General features: G+C 34.9%; 3 protein-coding genes across 3 annotated transcripts; all 3 read left to right on the top strand.

Moving 5' to 3' along the window:
• The first annotated feature begins 558 nt into the window (after window positions 1-558).
• LOC111877296 (ribonuclease 3-like protein 2) lies at window positions 559-5,636 on the top strand. The gene is made up of 8 exons (XM_052765887.1): window positions 559-1,554; window positions 2,032-2,486; window positions 3,711-3,903; window positions 4,008-4,063; window positions 4,507-4,656; window positions 4,754-4,883; window positions 5,041-5,227; window positions 5,338-5,636. The coding sequence occupies exons 2-8, from the start codon at window positions 2,061-2,063 to the stop codon at window positions 5,507-5,509; spliced, it is 1,314 nt and encodes a 437-aa protein (XP_052621847.1). The 5' UTR covers window positions 559-1,554; window positions 2,032-2,060; the 3' UTR covers window positions 5,510-5,636.
• Window positions 5,637-12,292: 6,656 nt separating this feature from the next.
• LOC111877273 (tryptophan synthase beta chain 2, chloroplastic) lies at window positions 12,293-14,394 on the top strand. The gene is made up of 2 exons (XM_023873794.1): window positions 12,293-12,409; window positions 14,020-14,394. The coding sequence occupies exons 1-2, from the start codon at window positions 12,293-12,295 to the stop codon at window positions 14,392-14,394; spliced, it is 492 nt and encodes a 163-aa protein (XP_023729562.1).
• A 2,664-nt stretch (window positions 14,395-17,058) lies between these two features.
• On the top strand, window positions 17,059-20,413 carry LOC111877294 (tryptophan synthase beta chain 1). Its single transcript, XM_023873817.3, has 5 exons — window positions 17,059-17,531; window positions 18,025-18,381; window positions 18,495-18,937; window positions 19,653-19,747; window positions 20,087-20,413. The coding sequence occupies exons 1-5, from the start codon at window positions 17,175-17,177 to the stop codon at window positions 20,260-20,262; spliced, it is 1,428 nt and encodes a 475-aa protein (XP_023729585.1). The 5' UTR covers window positions 17,059-17,174; the 3' UTR covers window positions 20,263-20,413.
• The last annotated feature ends 1,080 nt before the right edge of the window (window positions 20,414-21,493 follow it).

Here is a 21,493-nt window from a genome sequence, read left to right as displayed (position 1 = left end):
CTTCTCCAATCCTACCTCATTTTCTCCCCCATATTCGGAGATATGAATAGTATTATCCCATATATGGGGTAATACTATTCATATCTCCAAATATGGGGATGAAGTTTTAGTTGTCGGGTTTAGTCCTCCATTTTATATATTTATAACATTTCTAGTTTATTTTATCTATTAGATTTAATTTAAATATAATATTTAATATTTATAATATTTTTGTTATATAATAAATTATATTAATTAATCATAAATATAAAATTTATTTTTATTTATCGAATTCATATAAAAATTTAAATACATATTAAAATCATGAAACACGATAACTATTTACAAAAGCTTATAGTTAAGATATATCTTACAAACACGATCTCATATGCTAATAAACATGTAATTAACTTTGTGTATGTGTAATGTTTTTATAAATGCATGTATAATATTTATTTATAAGTGTATTAAAAATATAATCTTGTTTATTTAATATTATTGAAATGAAAAAATATAGATTATATATTTGTTAAAACTAAATTAGTAGAAGAGTGTACTTGACAATTTATGTAAGTTGAAAGAATGGAATATACTAGGTGGGTGTTTGTGATAGTTTTTCAAAAAAGTTTATTAGCTTTTTATAATAAGCTAAAAAATGTTTGTGTATTTAAAAAGCGTTTTTTAAAATAATTTTTTGGATAGAAAAAGTAAAGCTTTAAAAAAGTTGAAATTTTTTAGCTTTTTAGCTTTTTAACTATTTTACTCCTGAAAAAACTGTTTTTCTTATCCAAACACTTTTTAAAATTAGTTTTTCCTAAAAGCCATAAGTTAATAAGTATTTTTCTTAAAAATCACTTTTGAGATAAAAAAAGCTAACCCAAACATATCTTATATTTTTTGGGATAAAATATGAAAAAGGGTTTGAAGATGAAATACTTAAAATATAGAGTAAATTACACGAATGGTCCCTGTGGTTTAGGGTAATTTGCATGTTTGGTCCCTAACTTATTTTTTTAACTCGGAAGGTCTCTACTATTTGTTGTTTATACGAGTTTGGTCACTTTCTTACCTAAAAAGACTATTTCGCCCTTGATTTTTTAATTTATTTAAATAAACACACCCCAACCCACCCCCTCACCTTGCCTTACCTACCCCACCATTTTTCCCTATTTAAATATTAATCTTTTTAGGTAAGATAGAGACTAAACGCGTAACAAAAACAAACAATAAGGACAAAGCGCATAACAAAAACAAATAGCAGGAACCTTCTGAGTTAAAAAAATAAGTTAGAAACCAAACGCACAAATTACCTAAAACCATAGGACCATTCGTGTAATTTACTCTAAAATATAAAATAGGATTAAAGATAAAGCACTGTAATGGGGTTGGGTACTTAGATGTTTTAAACTAAAACCCTCTCCTTCCTCACCCTCCTGTCTTGTTCCCTGCGTAACCATGATACACAGACATTGACTTTACAGTTGAAGGAATTGACTCTGAGTCACCGAGTATTGTTCCCCGTTACGAGTAGAACAACACACTGTAGCGTTTGGAGACTTCTCAGAGACAATAGAGGTAAATTCGTATTTATGTTTTCGGTTTAAGTTTTGATCAATGTTGATGATGATATGTGTTTCCCGGGTAATATATTGTTTGGGTTCATGTTACGATCATCATGGAAACCTATTGCCACGTTTAATTGTGATTAAAGTAGAAAGCATCGTGTATCCATGGGAAGCCGAGGTTCATATGAGAATGATAATTGTGTACAAAATATTATGAATGCTATATTCAATTTCCTTCCTCATATTCACTTTGAAATTTTATTTTAATTTTCCGGAGGTTATTATTTTTCTTTTCAATTTCTTATTTGTTGAGACTAAATTATATATTTTCTGTTTTGGGTTAAACCCGCACAACTTCATTTAATGTGTCTTACTGGTTAAGTCCAAGATTGCACTAATGTTGTGGATGTAGGAAAGAATGTATTTATTTATTAAAATTAAAACATCCTCTTTTTGTTTCTTCCTATTTTAACAACGTACTTTACAGAAGTGTAGACTTTACTTTCTCAAAAGAAAATGTTCCCGGATGTACACGAAACAGAATCCGAGAAGATTGTGTACACATACAACATTGATGATTTGGTGATGGAAGAAAGTCAATCATCAGGTCAATGCATGACAAATATGGAAGATTCCATTGCAACTGTGGAAGCCATATTGAAGTATAAGTTCAACAACAAAAGTTTGTTGGAAGCAGCCTTAACGCATTCTTCTTACAGTGGGTCCCACTCTCAGTCGTACCAACGTCTTGAACTCCTAGGTGATTCTGTTCTTGGACTTGTCACTGCGAATGTTGTCTACTTGGCTTACCCTGACCTTGACCCTGGTCAAATCTCTAACCTCCGTGCCGCCAATATTAGTAATGAAAAACTTGCACGCGTGGCGGTCTGCAGCGGCCTTTACAAATATGTCCGCCACAAAAACATTTCTCTCAATGATAAGGTATTATGTAATATCTACATACAATACAATTTGTATCTTTATTTAGGGGGAAAAAAACCATAAACCCAAAATGTTATTCCTTGATGCTCAAAAAAATCATTACGGTATTTTTGTGTCCATTAAAATCTTTATGTTTCAGATTTTGGATAAAATGATGCTTCACAATTAGATAACCCAACCAAAAGACTTGGTTGCATATTGCCATGCATCCAATTTAGCCATGTTTTTATAGAAAAGGGTAGTTTGGGAAATAAAGAGCATATTTGATCGTGGAAGGGCAAATTAGGCATTTTAGGTTTAATTTCTGTTACAGGCTCAGCCTATAAGATATTGGGATAGTGGAGAGAATTAACGCCTTGTTCCCCAGTTTTTTTTGTAAATTCATCAAAGGAAAGGGAAGGAAAATTTTGACCGAAAGAAAGGGAGGGGGAGGAAAATATTCATTATACCGTATTCCCGAGTTCGAAGGAAATGAAAAGAAATGAGAGGAAAATTTTATGTTTTCGTGTTCCCGAGTTAGGAGGAAAAAGAAAATAAAACTTGAAATTTTCCTTCCCCTCACTTTCTTCCCAAATCCGCCCAATTTGGGAGGAAAATTTGGAAGGAAAATATGACTCCAAAACCCTTCCCCTCCCTTCACTTTCCTTCCATTAATGAAACTCGGGAACACGATTTTCCTTCGATACCCCTCACTTTCCCTCCGTATCCTCCCATTTCCCTCTTTAAGTAGAACTCGGGAACAAGGTGTAAGAGTATCTTGATTTTGTTAGAGGATTTTATCCCCTGGGAGAGTGGCTTCTCGAATCTGCCATTTTATCTATTTTTCTTAATCATTTGAATGCTATTGAGTGAAATTTCACTATGTTTTTCCCTATGTTGGAGTGATTTATTGTGTTTTTCGTGTTTAACATTGAGTAAGCACATAGCACATATCCTACATGGAATTAAAAATCTTACATGACAAACTATAATTGCTATTCCATATAAGTTATATATATATTTTAAATTAAGAATGCCATGTAATCTTTTTTAACTTCACTTAAGCATTAATTTAACCGAAATCAGAAAATATAATGGTTTTAAAGGATGCAAAAATATCATAATGGTTTTTTGAGCAATGAGGGATAACACGTCGTGGTTTTCTGGCATTTCCCCCTATATTTATGTCATTATTTGTTATTTTTTGTAACTGAAATTGGAGAATATGGAGCTTGTTATTATTAGGTTAGGGAATTTGTGATTGCGGTAGAAGAAGAAGATGGGATGGTAGTGTATGGTGGAAAGATGAAAGCTCCAAAGGTGCTTGCTGATATTGTTGGATCAGTTGCTGGAGCTGTATATGAAGATTGTGGGTTCAATTTGCAAATCCTATGGGTGGTGAGTGGTTTGGATCCTATACATCTCTTCAAATTCGATTAAAGATTACAAACTTTTTTAAAAAAAAAAATCAGATATTGGAGTGAGATCGAGAGAAGCGGATTCCTGTAAATATTAGCAATGAAAATCTTGCTTATGTGGCAGTCCGCAACCAGCTTTACAAATATATCCGCCACAAAACCATTGATCTCAATGATAAGGTATTTGTATTACTATACTGTCTGTTTATATACAATCTATATCTTTGTTCAGGGAAAATACCAAAAAACCCATTATGTTATTTGTGTGCCATTAAAATCATTATATTTTCGGATTTTGGTTAAACTGATGCTTCAAAATTGGTTGCATGTCCTACATGGAATTAAAAAAGCTTACATTGCATTTTAATTTTCAGAAACTGTGTAATTAATTGCTATAGGTGTAATCTTTTCAACCCCATGTAGGCAATAGGCTATGCAAAGCATTAATTTAACCAAAACCAGAAAATATAATGGTTTTAATAGATGTGGAAATAACATGATGTTTTTTTTTTAGCATTGGGGGACAATATGTTGAGTTTTTTCCTCAGAAAAAATGTATTTATGTCGTTATTCATTATTTTTTTGTAATTGAAATTGGAGAATATGGTGCTTGTTATTATTAGGTTAGGGAATTTGTGATCGCGGTTGAAGAAGATGAGATGGTAGATTATGGTGAACAAATGAAAGCTCCAAAGGTACTTGCTGATATTGTTGAATCAGTTGCTGGAGCTGTTTATGAAGATTGTGGGTTCAATTTGCAAAAACTGTGGGTGGTGAGTGGTTGTCAATTGTGATCCTATACATCTCTTCAAATTTTGATTAGATTACATGTGTTGACGATGATCAATTGCTTTGACTTTCTGTTTTCAGGTAATTAGAGAGCTACTTGAACCGATGATTATGCTGAATGTGCTAGAGAAACAGTCACAACCTGTTACCATGATATATGAGGCATGTGAAAAAGAGGGGAAAATTGTTGACACCAAGAAGGGGAGGAAAGGTTAGAGCTTCTCTAACAAATGCCAACTTCTTTCCCAATGCAACTACTATTATATGCATTTGCATCCTTGAAAAGAGATGCAAATAGAAATATACTGTATCTAATATATTTGCAAGCATTTATGTTGATGGAAGATTTATTGCTTCTGGCTCTTCAGAGAAAAAAGAGAATGTCAAACTTCATGCAGCTGAGGTTGCTTTATCTAAGTTAACAAGGCTAAAAAGCACTGATGCAGTAAGTCTACACATGGATGTTGATTGTGGTGAAGCCACTGAGATTAAAGGTGCTAAACTAAAAATACATCAATTTTGTAACAGGAGAAAGTGGCCAAAAGGGACTTACAGGTATGTAAATATTTTGCCTTTATTGCTATTTTGATCATGTTGTATATTAATTAAAATGGAAACCAAATAAATTACAAAATCTGTTTAATCTTAATGTTTTTTTCTTGCAGAATTGAGCAAGAATTGGGTCCTGCACACAATAGAAGATACATAGCATCCGTGCAAATTGAACTTTCTGATAAGATATTTTTCACCAAGGGAGAAGAGAGGTCAAAAGTTAAGGCTGCTGAAAATTCTGCAGCCTCAATTATGTTTTCTTCTTTAAGAGATTTAGGATATTAATGAATGTCTAAAAACAAACAACTAACATATATGGATGTCTAGAAAGATATATGAATGTCAAAGCAAACAACTCACATATGTATCTAACATTTTCCTCGTTTGATCATTACAAGAGTTAATTTGATAACGTTTTTTAGCCTTCTTTATCATTAGTTTATAGGGAAAATGACAAAAATGCTCTACAAAGTTTTTAGGGTTGGTTGATTTAGCCCCTAAAGTTTTTATCGGGCTTTATGGGTCCCTAAACTAGGATACGGTCTGCTCTTTTAGTCCGTGTAACCTGTAATAGTCGGTAAGTGACTATTTAGACTACAAAAACTCACATTGTTCCCCTATACAGCCAAAAAAATAAGTTCGGAGATTATCTAGCCAATTAGTGGTTGTAATCAAAGGAATGGATGGAATCAGGGAGCTTGAAAAATATTGTGCCCTAATTTTGATTATTCTCACTTCGGCTTTACTCATTTGGGCTTATGTCAAAGCCGGCGGATTTGGTCAAGTTCTCTCGATGTCTTCCCGCCTCTCGTTGTTGGAGTTCTGGTTGCTTTTTTTCCCGTCGCTGACTGCAAGCTTTTGGGTGACATTAGAACTTAACATCCCCGATTTCACTCGTTACGCCAAGAGCCAAAAGGATCAAATCATCGGTCGACTACTGATTCTCCTAGGTGCATTCATGTTCGTCAGCTTAGCAGTGACGACATCGACGCAAGTCATCTTCGGTCGTGTAATCTCGAACCCGATTGAATTATTGGGAGAAATTGGTGGGATTTCAACCATGATTTTCTCCATCATCGGAATCACGCTAGCCACCATCACAGCTAACATTGCAGCCAACGTCGTAGCTCCGGGAAATGCCTTTGTGAACCTGAGTCCATCGTTGTTCACTTTCCAACGAGGTACGTTGTTAAATGTGTTGCTTGGAATTGCGTTCCAACCATGGTGACTTCTGCAATTGACTGAAAGCTTTGTGTACACTTGGCTTGTGGGTTATTCTGCGTTATTTGGCAAGATAATATTCGAACTTATTTTTTTTGGCTTTATAGGGGCACAATGTGTTGCTTGGAATTGCGTTCGAACCATGGTGACTTCTGCAATTGAGTGAAAGCTTTGTGTACACTTGGCTTGTGGGTTATTCTGCGTTATTTGGCAAGATAATATCTGAACTTATTTTTTTGGCTTTATAGGGGCACAATGTGAGTTTTTTTGGTCTAAATGGTCACTGAACCGGCTATTACAGGTTGACAGGTACTAAAAGAGCAGGTCGTATCCTAGTTTAGGGACCCATAATGTCCGACAAAACTTTAGGGACCGAATCGACTAACCCTAGAAATTCTGTAAGTCATTTTGTCATTTTCCCTTAGTTTATATATGTAAATATAAAACTAGTTTTCAGTCTATTGGAGTTTGGTTAAATGTGGACCAGTTTTTATCGGATTTTTGCATGAGATATGAATTTCAAGTATAACCATTTACGGATTTCGATAATTTGGGTTTTTAATAATTCGTCGGATTAGCCTCTATAAAATACTCCTAAGTCGCAAAAAAGCTTTATAAAAACATTGTTGAGTTGTAAAAATAGTTAAGGATTCAGATTTAGATGGTTAGGTTTTTTAAAAGTTGATTTTGGATAAACGAACAAAACGTCAAAAAAGTTAAAAGTATTCATTAGTTATAAAAAAAACTTTATAAAAAAACATAATTAAGTTGTAAAAAAAGTTACGGCTTCGGATAATCTGGTTTTTTAAAAGTCAGTTTCATATAAACGAACAAAATGTCAAAAAAATAACGAAACATCAACAAAAAACATATAAAAAATAATGTATGTAAGTGATTTACTTTACTATTTTATAATCATTATTTTATAATCAATATTCTTGCAACTAGTTTCAAACTAATGGGTTGACCCTAAACAAGCCTATAACTACAATCAAACGCAACAAGACCTACATCTAAACAAACCTTAATCATTATAAGAAAATCCGTACATTACTACAAAAACCTCACTTTTTTGTTCTATTTAGGGAGGAATTGCTAGCTTAGGTAATAAACCATGCAAGTGTAGAAGGAATTAGCTGGAATATTGAAGGACTATGTTGGTAGGGAAATGCCATTATATTTTGCAGGACGACTTATCAAGCATTATAAACGTCCCAATGGTGAAGGGTCATATATTTATCTTAAAAGAGATGACCTTAACCACACCCATGCACATAAGATAAATAATGTAGTTGCTCGATGAGGGCTCATCGGAAAAGCAATGAGAGGATCAAGGAAACTAGGGTGACGATGTTGAATGTATCTCACCGGTGGGGTTTGTTGGTGATTTGTTATCATCAATATTATTTAAGTGTAATGGGATTACTTTGTTGACCAAAGGTATCTTGATAAATATTAAACAAGTGAGGAAGGTGTGGAGTACACACTTGTTTAAGTTTGATCAAGTTTTCAAAGTACACTGCCATTTAGGGGCGAAGCCCCTAAACAGACGGGGGTCCGGGGGCAGCGCCCCTGGGAGCGGGGTCCAAGGGGCGGCAGCCCCTGGCGGGTGGGGTCGAGAATTGACCATTGTTTGACCCTTATCCAAACTTCCGTTTTATGTCAGTTTTTACAGTTTATGACAGTTTTCAGACAAAGATCATAAATTCGGTTTTGGTCTCATTTTCTGGTACAACGAAATAATCCTCAAAGCATTCCAAATTCTTGTTGCTCTGAGTCTTATCCGATTGAAGAATATTGGGAGTACCACCCAAATGCTTTAATCTGAAAGTGTTTTACACAATTCTCGAAATTCCAAGCCTTACTATACCCCAAATCTAACAGGGTTCTCATAAAGTGAGGATATGTGTGAAGTGGGCCCTATTTTCTTATTTTAAATTCTAAAAAATATAAAGAGTTTAAAATATTTAAAAAAATGTTTTAAAATATCATTAAGGGCAACATAGTCTTTTAATTTGTTCTTTTCAAAGTCTTTTCAATCTTTTCTTTTTTGAATTTGTTAGGGACGAAAACAGAAGGAAAGTCCACAGGAACCATTTCAGTAATTTTTGCAAACTACAAGAGTCATTTTAATAATTTGTACTAAACTTTTATATATAGTTGAGTAAATTACTAAAATCGTCCAGTTTTGTCAAAATTGTACGTTTCATCCATAATTTTTTTTTTCAAATTTCTTCCCTTTATTTTTCTTCTTTTTTTCTCATTTCTTTCCTTTCCAGATCTGCTTGTGGGTGTTGTGGTGGATTTTATTTAAGATTCTCGAGCTGGTGTGGTGGAGGATTTCATTTGAGGTTTGCTAAGGGGTTTTCCATATATGATTTCAAGTTCCTAGTGGTGTATGATGGTGGTTGGCAATGACTGTTGGTGGTAGTGGTGGTTTCCGATGATCGTTGGTGGTAATGGTGATTTCCGGTGACCGGTGGTAGTGGTGGTTTCTGGTGATTGGTGGTGGTAGTGTTGGTAGTGATTAGAGTGAGAGTGGGTCCCACTTACCTTATAAATTACTTAATTAATTTTCTTTAATTAGTAAACTAATCTAATAAAAAAAATATAAGAATAATATAGTCTTTTTATGTATGTGAAAGACGAATAATACAAAATAAATAATAATAAAAATAACAAAACCATAAGAATGCAGGGGCGGAGCCATAATTTTATAATAAGGGGGGCTTACACTGAAATAAAATATTAATATATTCTTTATATCCAAATAACATAATAGAGCTTATAAAATTCAAAAAGAAATTGATAAAGAAAAAACATCCAAATATGAGCTACATTGACTTATACAATGAATCAATCTTCAAATATTTCCAGACAATCATAAGCACCGATTCTCATCCATTAACCTTCTAGAATTAAAATAATTTGTTAGAACATAGATACATATTGTATTATGTTTCATTTCGTAAGAACTCAATTATATAGAATTTATAAAAGTATAAGAAGTAGTTCATTGTTCACTTTAAATTGGGCTCGTCTTGTTTCATAGAATGAAAATCATTTATTCTTTTATCTGTGAAAAATCTCTCTCTCTCTCTCAACCTTTAAGATAATCATCACCTATGGTATTTCGAAGATGTGTTTTCACTATTTTTGTTGTTGATAATGTTCTTTCAGGTTGTGAGTATGTATTGTGAACATTTTGCCTAATATTATCACTAATCGAATGTAATGTAGGTCATTCACATCTTTTTTTTCGTTTAAAAAAGAATGTAAAATCGAATGTTTTTTTTTTCTTATTCATGACTTACCTTAAAGTTATAAAAACCCAAATTACTAACTATAATACTATCATTAATTTAAATTGCAGATTACATAAATTAACAAAATAAAAGAACTAAATATGTAATAAGGATTAAAAAGTTCTTATCATTGAATTTAGAGTTAACCTTTCAAATTTGGAGAACATAGCATTAATTTGAAGATGGTAGCTTTGAAGCAACCAAACCAAAATTTCTTAATTGTGCCGTCGATGACTATTGTTGATATTATTTAACTAAAAGTATCTATTTTATAATATTGGAGGTAGGATTTTAGTAATCTAAAGGTTAATTAAATAGATAAACGGGGCTAGTGGACTTTATATATGTGTTCGATGTGGGTTAATTTAATTGGATAACTATATAGCAAGTAAAACAAATGGTATTAGGGGGGGGGGGGGGGGGGGGGGGGGGGCAAAGCACCGGCTAGCCCATCCATTCCCTCCGCCATTGTAAGAATGATCTGAGTGCAAAAAAAAAAAAAAAAAAAAAAAAAAAAATCAAACTTGCAATTCTGACCAAAACATAGAAACGATTTCAATAATTTACTCTATATAGTTATATTCTCCTTCAGTTTTGATTCAACTCCGATCAAATACATACAGGTTAGAGTGTGTTGTTTGGTAAGCATGTTTGGGGGAAATGACTTATTAGAGTAATTAATTGTTGCCCTTGTACTCAATTGGTCGCTTTTTTTTTTGTTGTATCTCATTTACCATTGAACTTGTTGTAGGTGTTCACAGAAACCATTGAAACCGGCTATTAAAGGTTTCCGACAATTTCTTATCTCCGGCAACTCTCCGGTTGTCTTCTCCGGCGAGCCTCCGGCAAAAATGAGATTTTCGACGGATCCTTGTGTCTCGGTTTGATGACTTATAGCAGCAACAAGCAGCATGAGGTGGTAATGGTGGTTTACCGGCGTCAAAAGGGAGGTGGCAGGTGGGTTCCGGTGATGGCAGGAGGAGGTGGCAGGTGGCCTGCTGCTTGCGTCCCTTCTTCCTTTTTCTGGCAGCAAATCGATAGGAGGGAGAGAGGGGAGGGTGGAGAAAGCTAAGCAGCAACACCGACGGTGGATGCCGCTTGGATGTCAGACGAGAAAAGTTCGCCGGAAAAACTCATTTTTGCCGGAGGCTCGCCGGAGAAGACAACCGGAGAGTCGTCGGAGATAAGAAATTGTCGGAAACCTTTAATAACCGGTTTCAATGGTTTCTGTGAACATCTACAACAAGTTCAATGGTAAATGAGATACAAAAAAAAAAGTGACCGATTGAGTACAAGGACAATAATTAATTACCCTAATAAGTCATTTCCCCGCATGTTTGCTATCAAGTAACTAAGCTTGTTGCACACCGCCCTTAGCTCTCGCTAGAAGGCTCGCTAAGATACACTCCTTGCCAGCTTAACGAGAAGAGAAAATGAAGAAGCTTTGCTTTGATTGGCTGTTGCATTTTTTACTACTTTGCTATATTTTTTTATTTTTTATTTTTTATTTTTCAAAATAAAAATACGCATTATCAATCCTTACATTTTTCAATATAAAAGACAAAGCTGAAGTAGTAATAAAATACATATATATATATATATATATATATATATATATATATATATATATATATATATATATATATATAATAAAGAAAAACTTACGTGCTAAGCTAGGCCTGGCAATCGTGTCGTGTTCGGGTTGGCGTGTCGCGGGTTGGCGGGTCAAAATATGTCAACCCAAACACGACCCATTTAAATATACAGGTCACAGGTTGGCGGGTTTGGAACATAAACCCATATATGACCCACCAACCCATTTATTTATACGGGTTCACAAGTTGGCGGGTTCGTGGGTCAGATTTGGGTTCATGGGTCCAAATTTTAGATATTTAAGTCTTAAACATCCAAATAAAAATTAAAAACATTCATAGAAACATGTTACAGACTTAGCCTTATAGGTTACGACTTATGACATTAGACCATCCACCACGAGTCATAATATCAAAATAGTCAAATGATCTATGAATAAATGACATATATTATGTAATACTTATTAAATATTAATACTTGATACATAAATACATTTAAAAATAAAATAATTTTTTTATTAACAAAATAAACGGGTTGGCGGGTTAACCCGTTTATTTTTTGAGAAACCCATATATGACCCGTTTAATAAACAGGTTGGCGGGTTAGCGGGTTGGTGGGTTGAAAAACTCAACCCAAACCCATTTATTTCATGTCGTGTCGCGGGTCGTGTCGCGTGTCGTGTCGAGAATTGCCAGCCCTATGCTAAGCTACCACTCCGTCTCCCTCCCGCCTTAAACACCAATTGCATAACCGTCGTCGTTCTCGTTGACTCCGATCCTATGGCGTTCTCATTGACAACCCTAGCTCACATAACTGCCGCCGTTGCCTGTCCCACCAACTCTGCTTCTCCACCAATTTTTAATCCCTATCCTTCACAACTATCCCCTCAATGATGAGATTTGGGTTCCGCTCGTCGTTTGCGTTTTCTTGTGTTCTCTCGAAACAATCAATGGGGCAAGTGGTGTCAGCTCTCCAGCAGCCCGATTCATTCGCCTGTTTTGGTAACTATGGTGGGAAGCATGTCCCACAAACCAAAGCAGATCTTGGTCCATGGAATCCCAAGAAGGTAAGAACTCCAACCTGTCCGATGTTTCTTCGGGCTTGATTCCCCTTCTATGGGACAGTAGACAGGCTAGCTACTGGTGAGAAGCGATCTATCAATCCCTTCTCTTTAGGGCTTGGTATTGGAAAAGACCTCCTCTCAGAATTCTTCATGCGGCTATGGCAGATAACGGGCACTCTCAATCCAATAAGAAAAGTTCTAAAGCTCTTCGCCATACCTCTATCTCCAACAAACATTCATTATGGCAAGGCGTACTGATTCGAGTAAAGACTTTCCTGTTCTTATGAAAGACAGTCGTATGTTAGGAAGAATTCAATGTCAAGTTGAAGACTTTACAAGGGGAAGGTAGTTGGTAAGCCCTTTTAGTCGATCTAGGCATAACACTTTCACCACTCTTAGGCAAGCGACTAAAGCAAGCCGAAATGTGCCGTTCATTCTAGTAGCTTAGATCTTTGTTGAGCCTCCTTACCTTAGAAGGACAGTCAAAATCCGGTGTGTTGGTTAACGGCTTCCGAAGTGACTAATCGTAGCCAACTTATTCAAGATCTATACTTTCTCTTATTAGAAATAACATGTATATTATTGCGGAGATGAAAGAAGTAGACGAAAAACTAGAGATGAGAGAAGCGAGCCCTGAAAGAGAAGGAGAGGAAGGAAACTAAGGGCTAACCCGACACCAACCCAATAGAGCTAGCCAGCAATCTGAGGCTAAGAGATGGGTCAATCTCCTATTGTTCGCGCTCTCCGAGCTTGAATCCGCTTTCAAAGCCCTCCCTACCGACCATGAGTTCCAGGTTTCATGTGTTGATCGTTATAGAAAAGTCCTCTTTTTTATGTTAATGTTCATGATTTTAGCAAACCGTATCAGTTAGTTGAAACAATGCTCCAATTTTACAGTAGCGCTTGCTTGTTGATATGTTAAGGAGGGGTATCTCCAAAGACACTCTAACTCTAAGCGTAATTGGTTAAATGTTGCTTATTTTTTGCATTTCATGCAATAAAATGGTTTTGTATATGCAACCATTATGCAACTTTTAACCTGAGTATGTCATGGCATTCTACCCATTAAATGCTTATTTATGCAATGATTTTTTTTCATTTCTTATACCAATTTATGCAATAATAATGTTTCACCTTTTTTACATATGCAACGGTGTTTCGCTTTTTTGCCAATGTATGCACCTACTGCCAATTTCAACTGGTTGAACATGTTTCTGGCAAACTGCTGCACATTTTTGGTCCTATAATAAAATGTGGTTGCATATTTCATCTAAAAAAACAACTTTGCTGCATAAATTGGGAAAAGAGTGAAATGTCGTTGCATAAGAGCGATTTAACCCTAGAATAAATGTAAAATATAGGTATCAAAGTAATTTTACTGAAGTATTTGACAACCACAATGATTGCAACTGGTATGAAACTGATCATTTGATCCTAAACAATGAATGATATAACCATAAGAAAAAGTAGAAGCTGGGTACCCAATCATTGATCACTTGCAAGACGGTGCTTCCATACAGACATAATTTTTGTAAGAAAATGTGTACAATATATTATATTACTAAAAAATCAGCGATTTGTGGTGATTTATGGAATAAATTATGTAAGTGCAGAAGGAATTAAATGGTATATTAAGGAGTTATGTTTGGAGCGAGAGACCTCTACTTTTTCCAAAACGACTTACAGAGTATTATCAAGGTCCGAATGGTGAAGGGCCAGAAATCTATCTTAAAAGGGAAGATATTAACCCTGGAAACTTACATAAGATCAACAATGTTGTTGCCCAAGCTTTGTTGGCCAATAGATTAGGGAAAAAACGAATCATTGCTGAAATGGGTGATGGGGATGGGGAACATGGAGTAGCAACAACAACTGTATGTGCACAATATGGCATGCAATGCGTTATTTACATTGCTGCTCAAGATATGGAAAGGCAAGCCATTGATCTACGCAGAATGAAGAGCAATGGAGCCGAGGTTCTTTGCTGAAGATAAAGAAGTCAGATTGATTGGAATCAAATGCCATGGGCCTGTTTAATGAATTTGCTGAAGATAAAGAAGTCAGATTGATTGGAATTGAGCCTTCAGGCTCTTTGCTTGATATAGCCAAACAAAAACGTGCAACCACTTTAACAGAAGAAAGAGAGGTTGGGGTTGGACCCATGACCTACTACTTGTTACAAGATGACGGTCAAATTGTTGACCTTCTTTCCATTATTGCGGGGTAATGCAACAAATAGCTATGTACTTGACAACTTTTTTTCTTGCTAAAGTTTTTCAAAACCCACACCACCCCACCACACCTTTAATCAAACATCTTGAAAAAACAAATGAAAAAAAAACTCGTTTTTTGATTCTTAAAGTGTAGGGTGATGTGATTTTGTAAAAAAAAAGTACTACAAATTAGTCCATTGGTTGGATTTTCAACCTTTTTTGTTCCTAAATTTTGTCCTTTGGTCGTTTAGGTTAACACCCGTACTGTTAAGTCTGTTTAAAATAACCTTTTTACCCATGTGTTATTTCATCTCATCCATCTTCATCCGGTAACAATTTAGGGTTCATGAACATGAAGAAGAAGAAGATTAAAAAGGGGTACAAACGGCCCATCTCCGCATTTTGTGTTATTTTATTGATTGTTTTGTGTTGTGCAGAAAATCGGAATTAATATATAAAAATAATTTAATTAGTCAAGGATACAATAATCAATCAAGATCTTCTCTTGATTCTGACGAAATTTACTATGTTCCCTTCATTGAATGTGGAATACGAAATTATATGAGGAATTTTTGTGTGGTTTTTCCGAACCCGAAATCTGGTCTTTGGTGATCTATTTATAGATATACATTTTCCTCCAAAAACTGCTAACCAAAAATAACTGGCAAGACAGTTAAAATGAATTTAACATATTTTTAATAAAATTAAAAAAGTCAAAATCGGAATTAATATATAAAAATAATTTAATTAGTCAAGGAGACCCCAAAGGCCAATCTTTTGACCATTAATATATATATATATATATATATATATATATATATATATATATATATATATATATATATATATATATATATATATATATATATAAGTTTTAAAAGACTAATTTGACTAGCCCAATCACCAAATCCAACACAATCACTTTAATCCAAGCCTTTGATCTAATTAACAAACAACTAGAATGAGGCTTTTTAAGGGAATATAAGTTTTATCTATCTTCCAATATGGGACAAGTCTCAAAGAAAAAGTTTACCATTTAACAAAGTTCCAACACACAATATATAAATCGGGGAAAATGACTCTTGAGGGTAATTAACTTTTGCGTTTGTACTCATTTGGTCCCTTTCCTTTTTTTTTGTATTCAATATACCATCGAACTTATTGTTTGTGTTCACCATAACCCTTTTGACCGGCTTTTGACCTGTGATAGCCGGTCAAAGGGTTATGGTGAACACAAACAACAAGTTCGATGGTATATTGAGTACAAAAAAAAAAAGTAAAGGGACCAAATGAGAACAAATGCAACAGTTGGTCACCCTCCTGATTCATTTTCCCTTTACTCACTTACATCAAATCCCACGTCATCTCCTACTGATATTAATGACTATGAGATTCATTCTTGTTTCTCTTCAAAACATAACTCACGAAAGGACATTATTCATGCATTTACAACTTTGTAATGCACTTAAATATTTATTAGCGGAATTTTGACTAAGCAGACGCATTTCATGACTACATTTACATTTCCAATCAAATGATTCATCGTATCATGGATTCTAGACAAGTCTACAAACGAGTGGAATCACAAGTGCTATGATTTTTGAGTTTACTTAGCTTTAAGATCGAACTCATGGGATAAGATACAACATCAATATGTACAGTATCATGCTGCTTTTGTAGACACATCACCATAATATTGTACATATTGATGTTGTATCTTATCCCATGAGTTCGATCTTAAAGCTAAGTAAACTAAAAAATCACAGCACTTGTGGTTCCACTCGTTTGTAGACTTGTCTAGAATCCATGATACGATAAATCATTTGATTGGAAATGTAAATGTAGTCATGAAATGCGTCTGCTTAGTCAAGATTCCCCTAATAAATATTCAAGTGCATTACAAAGTTTTACATGTATGAATAATGTCTTTTCGTAGGTTATGTTTTGAAGAGAAGCAATAATGAATCTCATAAAGTCATTAATATCAGTAGGAGATGATGTGAGATTTGTTGTAAATGAGTAAAGGGAAAATGAATCAGGAGGGTAACCAACTGTTGGATTTGTTCTCATTTGGTCTTTTTTTTTTTTTTGTACTCAATATACCATCGAACTTGTTGTTTGTGTTCACCATAACCCTTTGACCGGCTATCACAGGTCAAAAGGGTTATGGTGAATACAAACAACAAGTTCGATGGTATACTGAATACAAAAAAAAAAAAAAAAAAAAAAAAAAAAAAACCAAATGAATACAAACGCAAAAGTTAATTAACCTCAAGAGTCATTTTACCTATAAATCGTTACCACTCCTTTAATTTATTTAATCGCATGGCATGTATCTATTTTGTTGTGGCTTAGGATGTGTTGAATGTCGTGTTTCGATATTTTGGGTCCTATTTGGGCCGACATACATGATTGTTCGTGTTTTCTTTTCTATAATATTTTCACTCGATTCGTATCTATCCCGTTCCCGTATCAGTGAACAACACCATAGTTTTTATCAGTTTCCCACCACAAGAGCTCACAAATACAAACCCTTATAAATTCCAAAGACGATAATGGCTTTCTCACTAACAACCCCAGCTCCCGGAACCACCGCCACTGCCGCTCTCTCCAGCTCGTCCTCTTCGGCGTTTCTCAATCCATACCCCTCACAACTATCCCTTCGGTTAAACAAATTTGGGTCCTGCTCGCCCAAATCGTTTGCCGTTTCTTGTGTCCTTGCTAAACAACCCACCGGTCAAATGGAGCTGGAGAAAGCGGTGGTTCAGGATGAGTTGTCGGTTCTTCAGCGCCCCGATTCGCTCGGCCGTTTTGGTAAGTATGGTGGGAAATATGTTCCTGAAACCCTAATGTTCGCTCTCTCCGAGCTTGAATCAGCTTTTAAAGCCTTAGCTACCGATCATGAATTCCAGGTATTGATTGCGAGTTACTTCATCTCGTTTCTGTGAATGCCACAATTTTACAGGACCACTTGCCGATTTATCTACCAAGCGTTGGTTGGATGTGCATTTCTATGTTTGAAAGTGATAAGATTGTGTACTTATGCATTGTTTTACCAATTGAAACATCTCTGTAAACATTTTGCTTCTTTATAGTAATTGATACAAAAGATGCCCTATTGTATAGTTATAATCAAACAATTCTTCGATAAATATCTACAACTAAACTTGTGTGTTTAAAGATTTGCATGCTATGGTCTTCAAAAATTGGCAAATAAGTATAAAGAGTTAAACGCGGTTTCACTGTTTTCTCATTTCATCCAACAAAGTGTTGTTTAGACTAAATATGCAACATTGTGACTAGTAATCATTATAAAAAATCCATGCAGTACTACTACAAAAACCTCTCTTTTGGTTCAATTTATGGACGAATTGCTAACTTATGTAATAAACTATGCGAGTACAGAAGGAATTAGCTGGGATATTGAAGGACTATGTTGGTAGGGAAAGCCCATTATACTTTGCAGAAAGACTTACAGAGCATTATAAACGTCCCAATGGTGAAGGGCCAGAGATTTATCTTAAAAGGGAAGATCTTAACCACACTGGTGCACATAAGATCAATAATGCAGTTGCTCAAGCTTTGTTGGCCAAGAAATTAGGGAAAGAGAGAATTATTGCTGAAACGGGTGCTGGGCAACATGGAGTGGCAACTGCAACTGTATGTGCAAGATTTGGTTTGCAGTGTATTATTTATATGGGTGCTCAGGATATGGAAAGACAAGCTCTTAATGTCTTTAGAATGAAGCTGCTTGGAGCTGAGGTTTATAAATGCAACATTAACACCATTTTGTTACTTTTCACAATTTCTTTACATTTCATACCTTCTAACAATTTTCTCATTTGGTCATTTCCTATAATTACTACATGATTTAGGTAAGAGCAGTTCATTCAGGAACTGCCACACTAAAAGATGCCACATCAGAGGCCATACGGGACTGGGTAACCAATGTGGAAACAACTCACTACATCTTAGGTTCGGTTGCGGGCCCACATCCTTACCCCATGATGGTGCGTGAATTCCATGCAGTAATTGGTAAAGAAACGCGCAAACAAGCAATGGAAAAATGGGGTGGAAAACCAGATGTTTTGGTTGCTTGTGTTGGTGGTGGATCGAATGCCATGGGACTTTTTCATGAGTTTGTTGAAGATAAAGAAGTCAGATTGATTGGAGTTGAGGCTGCAGGTTTTGGGCTTGATAGTGGAAAACATGCAGCCACTTTAACAAAAGGAGAAGTTGGGGTGCTTCATGGAGCTATGAGTTACTTGTTACAAGATGATGATGGTCAAATCATTGAGCCTCATTCCATTAGTGCAGGGTAAGTAGACTGCAATTATTTGTTTTTTTCTTTGTATTATGGTTTTGTATTTTAAAAAACCTACCCAATTATAGCAATGTTATCTATATAAGTAGGTTTTTAGAAGTATAATGTCATAATTAGAAACAAACTCAAAGTGCATTGCTATAATTGGTAGATGTTTCAAAGTACAATGCTTTGATAAGGAAAAAATGTAGATACAATGCTATAATGGAAATACAATATATAGTACACATATAAATGGAAGTGCGTTGCCTTTTTTTTTTTTGGGTTGAATGTGAGAAATAGCAATCTACTCAGGTTCATTTGTTTCTTATAGCATCCTATGTTTATTTATTTATATTACATAATTGTAGTTTAATGTATTGACCCAATTTTACCAGTTATCCTAGTAGAAAGCATTTTTTACTGCTATAATTGTGTGGGTTTTTCAAAGTACAACAACTTAATAAGATTGCACTCCATTAGTTGCATTATCATATATAAATTCCTAGAATGTCTTTTGCTGTTATATATATTATTGCAAAATTCAACAAATATCTTCATGGATTTTGAATATAATAAGTCCACGTATCCGATTATTATTTTTACCTTTTTATTCAACCTTAAAACTCGAACAAGATTGTTTTTTAGGGCTAAAAATGGAATTTTTCTTGTGTTGTGACGGTTTTCTTTTCCTTTATCTCAAATCATATTATATTATGGCTTATTGTAGGCTGGACTACCCGGGAGTGGGACCCGAGCACAGCTTTCTGAAAGACTTAGGGCGGGCTGAATATTATAGCATCACTGATGAGGAAGCTTTGGAAGGTACATATTTTATTTTGGGTGAATTACAAGTTTCCACCCTGTGGTTTGTCAAAAGTTACGGATCGGGTCCTTTGCGATGCATTTGTATCCTCCCTTTTTGTTCTTGGGTCGTTTAATTTAACACCTATGTCCATGTAAAATGACCTATTTGCCCTTTTCTTTTTATCTTTCATGTGAAATGAACCTTTTCTTGTTACCTTTGTTCTTTGCGTAACAATTTGGGGTTCATGAACATGAATGACAGGAAGATGAATGCAGGGGCAAAATGGTCATTTAAATGGCACAGAGACTAAAATAGTTAAAAGTATTTGCTTAATTTTATTAATTGTTTGTGTGCAGCTTTTAAGAGACTTTCAAGATTAGAGGGAATAATTCCGGCTCTTGAGACATCTCATGCATTGGCTTATCTAGAGAAACTGTGCCCTACTTTACCTAATGGCACCAAGCTTGTCCTTAACTGCAGTGGCAGAGGAGATAAGGACGTTCATACAGCCATTAAGCATTTGCAGGTTTGATAACAGTTGTTGTTTAAGAGGTTGATCACCATAAGAGTTGTGATCTTTTGGAAAATATTATGTTATATATTTTGATTTCTTGTTTCGGATATAAACTTCAGTTGTTGGATTTTACACAAAGTTTCTATTTGTTATCCTTCTTTATTCTTCATGTTACTGGTTTGATTTCTTTACCTTTCATGTCGATATGAAAATCCCAACTGAGATCTCAGTTCTTTGCAGTAATACGGGGTGTTTGAGATTTGAGTTTGAGAAATGCTTAGTGATTGACTTGTTGGTTTTTCAAAAGTCAAAACCTAATCTAAATATTTTTTTCCAAACTCTTTTATCACCACATAAGCTAATAAACAAATACTTTTATAAGAAATAATTTATTGAGTTAAATAAGCAAATCTCAATCACCCCCTATGTATGTGTAATGAGATAAAATTCTTAATTGAATAAAAGATGCAAGTACTTTTGTATTTGGGGCTAAATACGGAGTAAATTTGAGAAAATAAATTGGGAATGTATCTAGGGTTTTGAAGAAATGACTAAATGAGCTCACACACTGTCACTTTCTCGAAGGTGAAGAAGATTGTAATCTGTATTTCATAAGGAATAAAGAAGTACAGGGCCTTAATTTATACTAGAGCCTATCTCACTAATCTAGGCAATTATTTAAACATGGAAATTATACACCTTGATTTACTCCTAATTGACAGCCTAATATACAGCTGATTTACAGTTAATTTTCAACACTCCCCCTCAAGCTGGAGCGTACAAATTGTATGTTCCAAGCTGGTTACAAATATAATTAATCCTTGGCCTTGCGAGAGACTTTGTGAATATATCTGCTAGTTGATCATTTGACTTGACAAAACTTGTAGCAATCTCCCCTGAAAGAATTTTCTATCGAATGAAATGGCAGTCAATCTCTATGTGCTTGGTTCGTTCATGAAAGACCGGATTTGATGCAATATGAAGAGCAGCTTGATTGTCGCATATCAATTGCATCCGTTGAACCTTTATAAGTTTCAACTCTTCAAGGAAATGCTTCATCCATATAAGCTCACATGTTGCTTTTGCCATGGCTCAATATTCGGCTTCGGCAGTTGATAAAGCAACCACAGACTGTTTCTTGCTTTTCCATGAAACAAGATTACCCCCAATAAAAACGCAATACCCTGTGGTTGAGCGTCTTTCAAATGGACAACTTGCACCATTAACATCTGTATAGCTTACTACTTGA

The sequence above is a fragment of the Lactuca sativa genome, chromosome 7, assembly GCF_002870075.4.
Source record: "Lactuca sativa cultivar Salinas chromosome 7, Lsat_Salinas_v11, whole genome shotgun sequence".
Taxonomy (NCBI): Eukaryota; Viridiplantae; Streptophyta; class Magnoliopsida; order Asterales; family Asteraceae; genus Lactuca; species Lactuca sativa.
The sequence above is the reverse complement of the archived record's forward strand: the minus strand, read 5'-3'. Positions and strand labels throughout refer to the sequence as shown.